Raw genomic sequence first — 16241 nt, 5'->3', positions numbered from 1 at the left:
CCCACAAGTGTCAGTGTAACACAGACCGCAACTCTGGCTGCATGGAAGTGTATGGTATAGTGAATGTTGCTGCGTATACGTCAGCACCCGGGCCCGCACCCAACGCTGGCTGGCCCCCGAAAAAAAGTTCACTCTAAATGAAAGGCCGCGCGCTGTTAGCTGTTACCATCTACAGTTAAACCTGGATGTAACGAACCTCCATATAGCGAATTCCTCGATGTAATGAAGTTTTTTTAATACCTGAATGCCGCCCCCATTGAAGCGCGTGTATTTGAGACCTCCGTGTAACGAACGTGTGGTGGTTGACCTTGATATAACGAACTAGCTAAGCCGACTATCAGTTAGCTTGTGCTGAGTTGCAAAATTTGACAGAAGAGTTTCACGACGATGAAGCACCAACCAAGATGAGAGGAACGTCAGTGAGAGACCACAGTTGAGACAACGCGTCGGCGTATCTCCGCTGCTTTCACTTTTGAAACATGATACCACGTGGCTCTACAACAGTTCATGCTCAGAAGGAATGCAAAATGATGGGGCAGAGCAAAAATGAAACAGCACGAGCAACATGCATCCATCGCCACCACGCGGTTGCTCGCATGATTACGGCACCGGTAGCTTTCGCGCGTCGGGAGCGGGGACGGTGGAGAGCACCCGTGACGCAAGATGGAGTCCATTTCCTGGGGCAACAGCGGCGGGCAGACCGAGAGAGGGAACATGCGGGAAGAAGAAAAACGTTGGGTAGCATGTGCGTGCTCTCTAGCTCAGCCATTATGTTTTCATGCTACAATTTCAATTCACCTTATGCCGTTGATTTCAGAAAGAACCAAACTATGGAGCTGTGCTATTTTTTTTTTTATGGCTGAGTTAACATAATAAATCTTGTGAACAATAATGTCACTTGAAATATATTTCATATTTATGGTGTTTCAACACAACTGAACATTGCTATATGATGATGTCTCTCAATAAAATTATAAACAGCATAGCTCCACATGGCAGGTCTAACTACAGCTCCATTTCAATTTGAAAAACAAAAGTTGATGGAATGTTTCTTAATTACCCATAAGAAATGATATGATCAGGCTTCAGTTACTTTTCCATATTATAGGAACCAATTGAGATATACTATATTTTTGAAAACAGGATGGAGAAGTATAGACCATTTACAGAGAGCAGTTTGTTCTGTCCACGACAGGCGGCGCCACTAGGACGGCCGCCACTTCTGGCCTTTGGAGCCATCGTTAGCAGCACCGGCGTGTAGTGCGAAACGCTGCTGCACAGCTTGTGTACGGACGCCAAGCGACGAATTAATATCTAGAGCTAATGTCCCTGTCGTCTAGTGTCAGAAAAACAGTCGCACTTGTTACATATGGGAAACTACGCGACCCAATTGCCGCTGTCTTTCGAAGAGCTGTCTTGCGACTTCATGGTGCTTGCAGGGAGAACAGAACGTTAATGTGTTGTTCCACAAAAAAAATCATAAGCATATCACAAACGCCATTCGCCAGTTTATTTCAGAGCCAACAGTAGCTGCGGGAATGCCAGAACGAGCGTACATGCCTCGCTATTCACAGCGAGAGCCAGAAAAGGGTCTTGCAGCCGGGCACCAGTGCGCCACCAGCCATCAGAACGAGAAGGTCCAAAGACTGGCGATGGCAAAACGGTCACGTGACCAAATATGGCGGCGCCCATGCTCCTGCGCTGTAAAGCGTCTACAGTAGCCAACGGGTAATTCGGACTCCAATATTTCGGACTTGTAGGATATTTCGGACCTGGCTGTTATACCCGGCGGCCTCACATCAATGCTACAGCCTCTTGACGTATCTTTGAACAAGCCATTTAAAGATAACGTCCGGAGGCTGTATGCAGAATAGATGGCCGAAGGTGAACATTCTCTGACACCGGGCGGCAAGATCAAAAGACCGTCCGTGGAGCTGCTGTGCAGCTGGGTATGAGAGGCATGGGGGATGATTGATGTAAACGTGGTGGCCAGAAGCTTCAAGAAAACAGGAATTTCGAACACCCTGGATGCGACCGAGGACCACCTGGTGTGGGACGACGAAGAAGCATCGGAAGATGAAGAAACCATCGATTCCAGCGTCGACACGGACTCTGATGAAGAGTAGAATTGCCTGCAGGACGTACGCAACGCGAGTAGTGACGGGGAGGTTGCGCGCGGCAAATAAAGTGCTTTAGCAGCTTGAGCTTACATTCACCCTGTACTTTCATAACGAAGGTAAGTTACGCTTGAAAGTAATGTTTTCGTTATATTTACAATTGCGGACCTGACAATCCTGATCTTGCACCCATTCATCTTTCCCCCATTCATCACTCCGAAACATTTGCTTGAAAATTTTCCCTGCATTATTATCGCACCCCCAAACTTCGCGTTGATTTTCAGGGAAAAAAAGTGCGAGGATTACACGAGTAAATACGGTATTCAACTAAACGCCATGACCTTGCTGTCTAGCGTGCACGAAGAAAGCACAACTTTGGCAACAATACAGGCGCAAATCATTACCAGCAAGAGAAATCTGCTGCAAGATAAAATCAGTGACTTTTTTAAGTCAATTTCATCTCTTTATTCTTTATTCAATAATTACCCCGCATTGCCCGAAGGCGTTACAGCAGGGGCGTTACACCGAAGGCGTTACAGCAGCGTTACAGCACTTTATCTCAATAAAGTAATTTTGTTTGTACTTCACGAATTTTTCGGACTGTTCGATTATTCGGACCATTTTTCGAGTCCAAAAAATTGGTCGGCGACTGTATAAATATACCCACTTAACTTCACTATGATATCTAACATTAAAAATTTTCATTTGAAGACCTGCGTCTCCCCTGAAATGGCCAATTACTGCAATACTCGGTATTTAAACGGTCGGTCACGCCGTGTATTGAAAATGTGCAGACATGAATACCGAGGCACACAATGAGGCTGTGGATAGCTCAGCAAGTTTCAAAAAGCCTGTGAAAACCACGCATGCATGATCACTTTTTCCCATCTGTTGCAGGTCAAAGAAGTTGGTTTTGCCAGCAGTTCACTGGTAGGACATGCTGCCCCCAAGAAAATTTAAGGGTGAGGCCCCCCAGTGGGCCATAATCCACAGGGATTAGGGCTCCAAAAATTGCTGCCGCAGCAAACATACCCGCCACAAAAAGAGACAAGGTGAACAGATGAAGATGGCACCTTAATACTATATAAAATACGTTACTAGACTACACAAAAATGAATGGCAACTTCAAAATTCTGTTACCTGAAATAAAAGCTTTACCACTTTGTATCAAAGCCATCCCGTGATGCAGAAAATTGCATTTTTTTGCCCTTCTGGACACCTTACTAAGTTTGCTAAATGGCAATAATTAGAAATTTGTCATGGATGGAAAGAAATACTAATAATGACATGACAGTTGCACTGATTACACTGTGGACAGGTGCAGCATCATCAGATAGTGAAATACATGCCATTACCACACTATTAATACCATCACTAATTATATCTTTTCTGTGTCAGGCTGTCACAAGTAAAACAGCGAAAGTGCTTCAATATGTGGCCTATGCATACACTTCAGATTTGACACAAGTTAGCAACGCACATAGCTCGCAGTACGATGTAACATGGCAAAGCCTCAGACTGGCCGAGTCAATATGGTATGGTTTTAATGCTTAAACAATTTTTTATATACTAAATAAAATCAATTGTTTGAACATATTTAAAATAACATATGTTAAGACCAGCATTGTTTTAGCACCTTTTAAAACAACATATGTTCAGTTCAGCCTTCACAAATTACATAAGGGCACAAGACTCCTGTACAAATCTTAATAAATTAAAACTACATGTCACAGTCATAGAATTCAATAAATATTTCTGGAAAATCTGCGTAGCGCTGCTTCGCAGCCATATGGCTGCACTCAGGTGGATACTAATGAGTGCTAAATAATCATCCCTCAACTATAATTCAAGGAAGTGAGAAAACTGCTACGACTTTGGGTTTCAGCTTCCAAACTAGTGCAACCCTGCTCTGTAACATGTACACCCCCCATCGAAAGTATACGGCCCAGTGGTTTTGCTTGTGAGGTCTGCTGTATGTCTTGTTATGCATCCTATGCAACCCTAACCTTTCGGAAGAAGAATGGCTTCACGTCCTCAATCCTACCAAGCTTTGGACTGCTAGATGTGCTAGGGAGCCACATTAAACAGGTTAGAAGCAAACCCCTTGGGCTGTATACTTTTGACGGGGGCTGTACAGCCAACTAGCCCAGATTGCTGCCTTGCTTGCACTTGTTTGGCATTCATATGTCTTCAGCTGCTACTGTGCATTTGTGTGCCTTCTTAAATGTATTTTTGTTTCACTTGCTTGGCTTTCTGTGCAGCTTATTCCAATTTTTCACTTGCACAACAGCAATAATTTTGGACAGGCTATACTAGTAGATCTTAAGCAGGCTGGATTTTGTAAAATTATTTTAACAAGGTAACCATGTAGACAAGCTGATGTGCGTCAAACATTATGGGACCAGTGAAAAAACACAGGAAACAAAAGAAACAAAGTACATGTTAACACTGGGTTTATTATTATTATTTTAAACTTATTTTAAAAATTATTTCAAGAATTAGTTTTTTCACTAGTGGGAGCAGTAGCAGTGGAAAAAAAATGTTTCACCCAAATGAACAACTTCAACATAATAAGGCTGATCAATATATTCTTGACAGATCACCAAAAAAAAAAAAACAAAGAAGAGTACACCATGCAGGATGCACGTACCTCAACAGTGTCAGCAATACGGTTCAGTAAAGCTAAGCACTTGACAAGGATGGCAGTGTATTTGGATGCAAGATGTGGTGCTTCCCCAAACTTGCCAGACTCTTCCAACTTGAGCAAACTGCTCATCTCAGTGTCGCCAGCTGAGGAGCTGATGGATAGGGAATTGCCAACTGTAAAGCTGGTGGAAGCAGGGCTAGAGGCTGCAGAGGGGGTAAACAGCAAATAAGCAAGATGGTGGGGAAAAACCAAGGCAAAAATTCTGAGGGCACTTAAGTCTGCTTATGTGGAGGAATAAGAAAGCATGTGTTTTGAGGAAAGGAAAGGTTTTTGAGGAAAGGAAAGGGTGCAGTAGCCCTCAAATCTCCATATCTCTGTAGCAACCGAAGGTGCATATGTCTCCCTCCAAACCCCTGTGGCAAGCTAGCCTCCAACTTCACATCTCCACATCTCGGTGGACAACTTGACCCCACCTTAAAAGAAAATGCAGTCTCAGAAAGCATGCAATGAAGGTGCATATGCCATTGGTCCCAATCCCTGTCACAAGCTAGCCTCCAACTTGACTAAAACATGTAAGCTATATGCAAAGAGAAATGCTATGACACCAGCCACAATGCTGTACGATGAACGATTCCTCAAAATTTTGGTGAATTTATTCGGGAATACTGCCACCACACTGAGGTCAACAAGGGATGACATCGCTGGAATTGCGTCTGCACATGCGAGTCTTCGGCGGACACGGTTTTGCGCCACGCATCTCTTTCCATCATTCCTTCTCTCGGCTCTATGCACGTGACAGCGATTGCGACTCAGCTGGTGTGTAACGTCATCGCTTTGGAGCGACGTCATCTCTATCTAAATTTTGCGTCATCCTGTCACATAATCTCGAACGCCGCCGGGCCGGGTTCAATTCCCAACTAGACCCCAATTTTCTTTTCTTATTTTTATTCTAATGTCTCATGGCGTCATATACCGGATGACGTCACAGGCAATCAACTTCCGGCAACACATTTTGCGGACACTTCCGGTGTCAACATAGCCATCTAATGCTTCCACATTAATAATCCAACAAACAGTCAACTACTGCTGCAGGGAGATTCACAAGCTCTTGCTTCAACATGCCTCAAAAGGTCACATCGTAGCGCGTCGAGAAATGCAACAATTATTTTTGTTTTACAACCCAGGCAGCTGAACTGACTAAGAAATGCTATAATAGCAGTCAGTGGATTATTTCTGGGCATCTGTGTTTCTTTTAAGAGCAGTGAAACCCCAACAGACTGCAAGAATGGAAAAACGCTCACATCTCATTTCCTGAAAGCCGGTGTTCAGCACGGGTGTAATGGCGGGACACTCTGGAGGCACTGATCTTGCAGGTGTGGCACAGCCGAACTGCACTCTTCTGTCTGAACTTTGGCGCCGGAACTTTTGTACTGCTTCTGTTGTCATCCTTAGGTACAAGTGCCTGTGCAATTCATCTACAAGGTCTTCATACATGCGCTGTAAAAGGATAAACATAAAGTCCCAAACATCATATTCATTGCAACAATCAAAATTGGTGGAAATGCATACTACTAGGGTCAGCATGAAAAAAACAAGGCATGTCACAGAAAAATAAAAAAATCACTGTAGAAAGGATTACCCAGACATTGAATAACATACATTTATCCAAGCATGAACTGTACGATGTTTACATGCTAGAAAAAAGGTGAAGTGTACCAATCAGATGAATTCTCAGACAAACTAAACCAATCAATTTCAAACTTTGAACAAATCGTTCTCCTAGGAAACTGGCTGAGGAGAGTATCGTCAGGTGGCCGCCCACATGCAGTGCAGCATGGTTTGTGCAGAGGTTTTGACGCCAGGAGTGCATCATCAGTTGGCAAATGCACAGAGTGCAACACACTTTGGAAAGCCAAATTTTCACTTGTTCTATGCAGTCAAGTCTAGGCATGACATTAGTATGCTACTTATGTATTTTCAAATTTTCTGGACTGTAAAAACACATTTATTATTGCTGCTCATGTCCTCCTTGTTTCAAAATTATGCGACTGCAATTTGAATGAAAACGTCACCACCTGGATTTCCAAGTACCATTCAGTACCCAATCAGTTTGTTATTGTTGATGTTCTTCCTGGAATGTACCAGTCAACTCATGCATGCTCTAAAGTTGTCTTTAGGGACTCCACATACCTACTGTACATAATGTTGATGTTACGCCTTAAGAATGTTCACAGATGATTGCATCATTTGCTAAGTTACTGGCAGGTCAAATTATAGTCAAATCCTGCAAAACAATTTAGATGTAATAGATGCTTGGTGTGCTGCTTGAGACATGGCTTGAACAAAAGTTTAAAAGACGAGACGTATACAGCCCTCCGTCATTGTAAATTCTCACCCATTCCTAGCCCTACGGCACCAGTCATGTTGTAATAAGCACATCGCAGGTAGTTAAGTATATAAACATGTTTTTACTGCTTGCCTACAGTGGTTTAGTTTATGGGAGTTTAACGTCCCAAAGAAACTCAGGCTATGAGGAACGCAGTGAAGGGCTCGGGAAATTTCAACCACCTGGGGTTCTTTAACCTGCACAGATGTCGCACACTACATGGGCCCCTAAAAATTCTGCCCCATCAAAATTCGACCGCTGTGGCCAGAATCGAACCCAGGTCTTTCGGGTCAGCAGCCAAGCGCCATAACCACTGAGCCACCGTGGCAGCTTGGCCTACGGTGGTGAAAGCAAATAAATTACATTGTAAAGATGGCAGCTGGTGTCTTTGGATCTTTGTATAGATTTTTGCCAGTTCCCAAAACATACCAAGGAACATTTTCTTATGCCATCACGGTACCTGAATATACATGCGTCTCTTGGAGCCCTTACATGAAATAATTGGACAACAAACTGGAGAGAGTTCAGGACACAGTGTTCTGTTTTGTTTAGAAATTATCAAAAACTGTGAAAAGGCACTTTGCATACCAGAAAGAGAAGGTAAGCTCAATTATTCTAAGAGTGGGACAGAAAAAAGTTGAGCCCACTTATAACGAACCTGACGACGGTCACGCGGATTGCATTCGTTGTATCCCAAGTTCATAGTCAGTAGACTTCCTCTCTTACAGCAAAAAAAAGAAAGCTGGAGAAAAGTGGCGTTTATTTCTTTCAAAAGTCCACTGTTCATGCCCGTTTCTTCTAAGTGGACTCTTTTCAAGCCACACTCTCTTTAGCACGGTCATGAGCTCCTGGCCAAGTCACTGCAGATGCGATAATAGCGACAGCGAGCAAGGCGTTCACGGCAACTGGTGGTAGGTCGGCATACTCATCTTCGACAAAGTTTTAAAGATGCAGCAAAAAAGCTACAGCAGTGTATGTGTGCGCAGGATGTGAAGCACTCAAATAGAGACACACCACCTCAACTGCAAGGTTCTTGAAGTAACCTTTGTGTTGAATAGAGGCACATAAACTTGCAATGCAGTTGAGAATTAGCACTTTCCCCGAAAACCATCGGCTACTGTTCGATTTCAGTTTTCACTGATCTGTGTACGCTGCATGGGTGATACACACGGGTGATGCAGAAAGAATGCATGATGTCTGCACGCTGCCTGCACGTGGCAGCAGCGCAGAAGGAGGAGATCCAACTGGGCACATGGCACAAACCACATGACTGGCAGTGCAAGTAAGGCATACCATGTGACTGGTATTCAAATTCTCAAATCGTTGTCATTAGTTGACCACCAGCTGTTTGCAGTAGCTTCACTTTCAACACTGCCCCTGTTTCACACTTACACTTCCAATTTAGACGCTTTGCCCAGCTGGCACATGCTGATTGACCTTGTAGCCTGTTGGGGTACACTTGGCCGGGGTTAACTACAATTTCAATGCCGCCTTTTTTATTGTTTTCCTGGGGGTCGACAATTTCTTTGGAGAGATTACGGGAGCTGGGAGACGCTCTTCAGTCTCCGCACTGGTGGGAAGTGCATGTCTTTCGACTGCGGAAGAGAGTTTACAGTGCCTCATTTTTATAACCAAAGCCACGGTTGTTTGTTACCTGATAAGCAGTGCCATAGCGGTAACATATTTTGACGGTAGCTCCACCCTCATTGATATTAGGCAAGTGTTCCTTACAGCAGCCGTTATAAGTGGGCTCGGCTGGATTCTGAGCTGCTCTTCTACTTTTCAAAGAGGTGCCACAATGGTTTAAAACTTTTTAATATACATTGACCGTTGATGTACTTCCATTTTTGTTAATCAGTCCATTGAAAAGATGCTTTACTGCTAATAATGTTACTAATTGTTGCTAATCCTGGTATCAATTTTTTTTTTTCACACTTAAAATGCACGAATCTGTCTATGGAAGAGACCCCCTGCTCTTCATATCTGCCTGTTGGTAATGCACATATGAAATAAACAGAAAAGAGCCCCAAGTACTAGAAATATACTGCAGAAGAGAAGAACATTCACAAGATTGGTGAAAATAAATATTTGCTAGCATCAGCACCATAAGTAAGGCACAGAATACCGGTATATATACTGTGCCTTGTCCTAAAAGCTAATCAGTTCCTAACCAATTTTTCAATCAGTGCTCATCCAGTGTTTCCTTTACTCATTGCATCTTATTTTTTCTCACAGGTTCCAGCAAATCTGCCAAACTTAATACCGGGTACCCACCGGTGATACAATGGGTACAAGCGTTCCCCCGGCCCAGTGCGTGGCTTATATGAGGTGAAATGCTTGGCAAATGAGTCTTTGACCCCACCTTCTAGATGAAAATACCTTGTGCCATGGCACTCTTTGGCCAAGCTGCCCTTGCACCATAAAAAACCATCATCGTCATCAAATCTGCCAAGCTCAATTTGATGCAGCTTTCAGGATAAGCATTACTGAGTTTAAAGCCTGCATAAAACAGTACACCCAAGAGCAGACTCTCAAGAAGTCAACCAAGAGAACATGAAAAGTTTTTTCTCTTAGCAGACTTTGTGATCAGAAGTACAGGTGCCCGCAGAACTTTTCAGAACATGCAAACCAAGAAAGAGCTTACTTTCTTGGCAGTATAAACATTCAACGACAAACGGGATGCTGTGGTATGCACTCCTCTACATGGCTTGCACAACCTAACTGTTAGGCCGTGACTCCCAGCAGCAAGGCTCTTGTCATTCCTGTTCTAAAAACTTGCGCGGGCAGCTCGACACGTGACCCCCGAGTGCTTGGCAGCATTAATCAAGGCGAAATGTGAATGAACTGAGCATCACTGTTATGTTCCATACTATGGATACATGCTTTTGAACAGTGCTCTGTGCAGAGCTCGCTCCCAAAGGGAAATGTAAAAAATAAACATGTGACAGCACCTATATAGTGCACTCTATGTGCTCCTGAGGAACATCAGCAGCTGAACTTGGGAGAGCAATACAGCCTGGTACAAGCATCAAAGAGGCTCTAATATGGTAAGCTTACCTCCTTCTTGAAGATAAGCTTTCCTTTCACATCCTTTAGTGCCTCAACACCTTCCAGACTTCCTTCAACAAGATTTACTGCAGGCAAACGAAGGCGAGGCTCAAGTAAGCATACACACAAATAAGTGTACTGCAAACATAGCCCACTTACCAGAAGACACTAAAAGTTGTGTAGCATGAAGATATTGCTTCTTACTCAGGAAAGCATCAATTTTTTCTGGTACTTCAACCAAATATTCACTGCAAATGAAACACCAAACTTGAAACACAAGAGCCATACGAGTTGTAAAAAGCACTAAAAAGTAGATAGGAAACGTATATAGGGTGCTACACCTGACATTAACCGAGGTTTAAAATTATACTGGTTCATACTGAAGAAGTTATACTGGTTCATTTCTTAAGAGATTCAAGCAGTATTCCTGGCAGTCAACAAGTGCACAAGAACATTTCTTATTCTTTAATTAGGTGAATGTAAGATTACTTTACTTTGAAATATAAAAATATGCAAAAAGGTTCAATTAAGAAGCTCAAGTGCACCAGCGAAATACAAACTGACACTATCTTTAAAAAGATAGCTAGCTGTATTCTGAGCAGCTTCATCCATGCAATCAACTGAGCATCAAAAGCCAGGGAGGTAGCATTATGTCTGGTGGAGTACACTGGCAGCAGCTCCGGCTGTACCTGTCTGGATACACCATTGCAGAGGCCAGTAAATGTGCCCCTCCATGAGCAGAAATTTAAAATCATGCTACACACATTCCAATAATCATTTTAAACTGCTTCATTTTTTTTTTACCCTCTAAAAGCAGCTGCTACTACAGAAAGACAATACTGGGGGTCTCTTGTAAAATTAAGAAACTCCATAACTGAAGCTTACAATCTATTTCTAACTGTTAAAAAGCCAAATACCATCACCCCTTTTACAAGCCATGCCTCCCGGTAAGGTTGGCACAATAACTGGCTGAACAAATCCACATACATGAGGTAAATATACGGATGTAAAAGCACATTCATTTTTCACCACCACCAAACTACCCAGACAACCTCTGTTGGCTATTGCCATATTAACCACCCCAAAAAAAAAGTGTGTGCGGAAATAGCTACCGACTACAACTTTGGTTATGACATTTCCTTCTTTCAAGAACCTAACAACTCGTAATAAGACTACTATCACATTCTCTCCTAAAAGTAAGTTGTGGTAAAAGGAATTTGTTGTAAAATGCTGTGAAAAGCTTTTTTCTTAGTTTCAAAAGTTTTCTATAAAACATGATTTACAATGACCACTTCGATACATAGTTCACAAATAGCCTTTCCTTGTTTCATGAGTATAAAGGTATCAGTAAGGTGTGCATGTCCAGAGATCGGCTTTACCAGGTGCAGTTTCTTGGCAATTTCATGATGCCAAATGTACTGCCACTTTTTTTTATTAGTTTGCTCTCTACTAGCTTCAGGCAATCTTTGTGTGGAATACTGCTCCCTCTATATCACCTCAGTGAGCTCGTGCAACACAAACAACAAATCTTTCATTACAGGCTACGCTGACATGGATCGGGGTCCAGCATAATTTTATTCTTTGTCTTTGTGTTGTGTCTGTTGCTTTACTGTGTATGATACCGCCTATTAATGGCTGTACTGCTTTTCTGGAATGCAGCGCAATCAGCATGCTTAGTGAGTCAATGTAGACCATGCTGTTCGTAATGGGGGATGGTAGAAAAAGTTAACAAAGAATGATTATCTGACTTCGTACTTTAAAAATGACAGTATTCCTAAAGAACACGCCCTCCGAACAGTGTGCTCACATGAGCACTGGAAGATATTTGAAAATGGTTCCAATTAAACATATTCCCTGTCTAAAAAAAAAGTGTGGCTTGAGGCAGAATGCATTTGCATAGCTTCTTTTGTTTCCAAATAAAGAAAGGATCTTCTACAGCATGCCTGGCATCTGTAACGTTGAGTGCGTTCCCCACACTAGATAGGCAGCGCGCCCACCCTGCCACCCTGGCAGGCGGCAGTTAAACTAATGGTTGGTCGCGAGAGCTTGGTCACCCAATGAACACTATGGCCTACTGCTGCAGTGCTGCCTGTCTGCCATGACATTGTAAGCGGTAATGCATGCAGCCCAGATCTCTCTCTCACCACCCCCACATACTCAAAGCGTGACTGAGGCGTCCACTGACCCAGGGAGCCAGTTAGGCGCCCTTCCTTTCCTCAAATTCATCCGAGTCTAGAACTGTCAACGCCAACGCCAATGAACACAATGAAACAGAGGCGAGCGCTCGGCTTCGGCGGTGGCAGCCGAGTGGTGCCATAGCTGTCACGCAGTTTCTCCCAGGTTCAAGGTCAACCTCGCACACACAGCGAAGAAGCTACGGAGGGGATTAGTAAAGCTTTCCCTTTAAAAAGATTCTAAGTTTAAGTAGTTTCATTTTTGGTGCACTGCCACTGTTTGCTAGTGCTGAACCACCATCAGTTGCTTTGCTAGCCGTGCAGCCTAGTTTTTGGCGCTTATAAAACGTGGCGGCTGCTTGCTGGTTTCTGAATACATTGCGAAGACAGAGATGCCCCATTCCCTTACAATTACATGAGAGAAGCACATGTTTTCAGCAAACCAGTGTGCTACATTAGATAGACGTATTTTGTAACCTGGTGCTGAAGCACATGGACAACAACCCGTTAACAAGGCCATACCTTTGTAGCTCTACCGAATGGAAGAAGAGGTAGAAGATGAAGGAATGTACCAGGAACAACTTTATAAACCACTTTAAGCAGATGACGCTGAAGGCTAGGTACCAGGCACATTTTCGGATTGGTACTATGTGACCAAAGTTTTAATGACACTCTCTGAAAATGGAGCTTTTGTGCATTCAGTGAACATTTTCTCGTCCACCTTTAGAAAAAATCAAATTAAACTCTCAGAAATTTCGAATGCCCGCCTCCTCCATCTACTGAAATTTCTAGAAAACCCAGGATATGAATAGATTTTTTAAAAATAAATGCTTATATCATTGAAGAAGGTGTGAAAAATTAGATGTAAAAAATTTTAAATGTAATTTTCAGGAAATAAACATTCATACACCATTTTTGTAGTCCAGCCAATACTACACACTTACGTAAATTTTTGTGGCTCAGATCGCAAGTTATTTTGTAAATGTACCTTTCTCAAAGCTCCATAGCATGGATATTGTTTTTCCTTTAACTTCAAATCAGCACAGTATTTTTCAAGATAACTTAGTCTGCTTCACGCCAACTTATAGGTCAAACATCCAGGCAAGCTTCAAATTTTTTTTGGTCACAACAGAGGCTGAGATACGAAAAAAATCCTCACCCACACCTTGCGAAGTACCACCTCCCCAACTTAAAGGGGTACAAACACCAAGTTTTTTGGTGTGCAATTTTTTTTTTGCCTTGAAACAGGCCTGCAGGCCTAGCGATCAGGAAAGTGAACTCAACACACCAGTGCGCAATGTTAATAATTATTTACAAACGATTATGTACCAGCATTGGTCTCTGTCAGTGGTAATGCTAAAGTGCACCTTGACGTCAGAGTCGACTGGCCAACCTCTACTACAATACCAACGACGTCAACGCCATGAGCAAGTGCTGCCTGTGCCTAAGAAGAACCACTCAGTTTGGTGAAGTCACAATAATTGGGGGCAAGTGCACCTTGACATCACTCGATGTGGGTGGAAATGCCAAGTAGCTCCTCGGAAAAAACATTCAGTCATATTAAATAAAAATTCCACCATAGGGCTGCAACTTAAACTTGCAAGAGGCATCTCCTTACGCCCATGAATCAAATAATATTTTTGTTTGAGTTCAAAATTTTTGTGCCTGTACCTCTTTAGTATTTGCAGCATTTTCAGCATTATTCGGCTGCAGAAACTGATGCGCTTTGTGGTAACTACTGTTCTCTCCCAGTTTTTTTTTTACCACTGCACTTCTGACATAAAAGGCCGTTTTTTATCCATCTGTGTAAAATGCAGTGTATTTCTCATAATTTTCTTCTGGTGCAAGGTATTCTTGTTTGACGTGTTCCTGTGAGTTTTTTTTTTTTTTTATGGAAGTGTGTCAGAGATAGATCACACACTACGGTGGGGGGATTCTAGCATGACATAAGCGGGCTCGGCTTGTGCGCCGTACCTGTAGTGTTTCCAGTAATTCCAGTTCGTGGCATATATCCTCAGAATCAGATCCACACATTCAAACAGCACTTCTTGCAGCCATTAGCCTGAACACTAGAATGTGCACTAATAAGGGCTGTGGTGGGCAATGGTGCCGAGTTATCATTACTCCACCGGTCATTCACTTTGACCAAGAAACAGCAGTTACTGGCTTATCTCATATTTTATCAGCTGCTGCAACAGCCCACTGAGGGAAGCTTACTTCAAAATGTATGAAAAACTCTTCGTAAACCCTATGGAAAAAGCGCAGTGTAAAGTGAGCAGCCATTTCGTGTAGTTTCCTCCACTTCTAGAAAATCTGCACAAAAGCTAGTGTGTAAATTGCACTGCAAATAATTTGGAGAAAAAAACTGGAAATACATGTAGGAAAATACAGTAATCTGAACTGCAGTTTTTTAAGCTCTAAAAATAATCTTAATGAGACCAGGAAATCATGAACATTACCCCACTGCACCATTCCTTTCACAAACTTGGGTTCATATCTTATGGAACACCTCGTGCATATAAAAACAGACATAACACCAACTCAGCAATCAGTACTGACTTACATTTCTTCTAAAAGTTGAAGTACATGCTTGTGCTCAACAGCTTCGAGCCAAAGCTTTTTCAGTTCATCCCGTTTGCAGTGAAGAAGGGTCTTGCAACTTGTCAGCTTTTCCTTGATGCACTGCACCTTGCTGCGCGACGCTGCTATGCCAAAGTTTTGTTATCAGCACTACATGAATCTAACCTCAGAAGCATGCACGAAAAAAAAAAACTTGCCTGATATTCTCGAAGATATTTTACTGAAATCCTGCATCGCTCGAGTAAGGTCCTCTTTGTTTTCTGCAAAAACACCGTCAACTTTCACAGAGAAGACAAGAAAATATGCACACACCACGTTTGCAGGGCAATTCAGCCGCACACAAAGGAAAATGAGTCAAGTCTCCGTAAGATTCCTCCTACTCACGTGCAACCAAGTCATCCAACTTCTGATCGCTACGTTTAAAGTCCTTCTCAAGTTTCGCTTTCTCACGATCACGATCGGCGCTGTTTTGGCTATCAAGGTTGGAGAAAACGGCGGAAACGACCAATGAGTCCCGAGCACTGCAGAGGGCTCGAGCAAATGCATGCCGTGAAAAAGCACATAAAACATATATACCTGGCAGAGAGCGACCTGATAACCGATATAAGCAGGCCATTCTGGAAGTAAACGAAGGAAAGGGCGTGTTACAAGTGGTTCGACCCGGAGGCCGGGCCTCGGCCAAACTATCGCCTAGCGGACAGCCGGCAACATCACGCACGCTTCTCCTTGGTTTTCCTTGTTTACAGCACCATCGTGCACGGCAATGAACATAGCGCAGAGACCACGAAATGCAGACAGCTCTATGAAGGCCCACATCCGCCTACAGCGGTAAAAATGCAAGCTGCGATAAAAAGCAAAAACTTACCGAGTCTTTCGTCGTCTTAAACGTTCTCGGTGGCCGCACGGGGCCGCCCGATGAACTGACATAGTTTGCCATCTTCTTATGTACTAATGAAGGCGGAAATGTTCACGTTTGACGCGAAAGTTCTGCCCCAAGCACTCACGCCGCCACACACATCTAAAGTTACGCCATTTTCGCGATGGTCATTGTTTCAGCCGCTGCCGCCGCTGCGTCGAAGGTGGAAAAATAATTTTTACAATAAGTAAATGCTATACTATATAAATAATTATAAAACCCGGCTAAGTAAATTAATTATAAGTTAGAGCTTATTGTTCAGATTATAATGTGAAGCTATTTGCTCGCTTCAAGGTGATGGAGGCTCCTTGTCTGCGTGCGCGCAGCGCCAACGTTGCGCAGCGCTAGCAGCGCTGAAGTCGGCCGCTCTTTG

The 16241-nt window shown here is 43.1% G+C and overlaps 1 protein-coding gene across 1 annotated transcript in view; it reads right to left on the bottom strand.

Moving 5' to 3' along the window:
• Sec8 (exocyst complex component secretory 8) overlaps window positions 1-16214 on the bottom strand; it is a 112630-nt gene extending 96416 nt beyond the window's left edge. Inside the window, exons 1-9 of the mRNA XM_077645457.1 lie at window positions 15818-16214; window positions 15529-15569; window positions 15337-15425; window positions 15150-15212; window positions 14936-15074; window positions 10358-10446; window positions 10208-10284; window positions 6066-6261; window positions 4768-4967 (exon numbers count right to left, since the gene is read on the bottom strand). Coding sequence (XP_077501583.1) covers window positions 4768-4967; window positions 6066-6261; window positions 10208-10284; window positions 10358-10446; window positions 14936-15074; window positions 15150-15212; window positions 15337-15425; window positions 15529-15569; window positions 15818-15889 — 966 coding nt within the window. The 5' untranslated portion in view covers window positions 15890-16214. The remainder of the gene's footprint in view (window positions 1-4767; window positions 4968-6065; window positions 6262-10207; window positions 10285-10357; window positions 10447-14935; window positions 15075-15149; window positions 15213-15336; window positions 15426-15528; window positions 15570-15817) is intronic.
• Window positions 16215-16241: the final 27 nt, after the last annotated feature.

Source organism: Amblyomma americanum, chromosome 1, assembly GCF_052857255.1.
Source record: "Amblyomma americanum isolate KBUSLIRL-KWMA chromosome 1, ASM5285725v1, whole genome shotgun sequence".
NCBI classification, from domain to species: Eukaryota; Metazoa; Arthropoda; class Arachnida; order Ixodida; family Ixodidae; genus Amblyomma; species Amblyomma americanum.
Note: the sequence above shows the minus strand (reverse complement) of the source record. Positions and strands in the feature narration are given on the sequence as shown.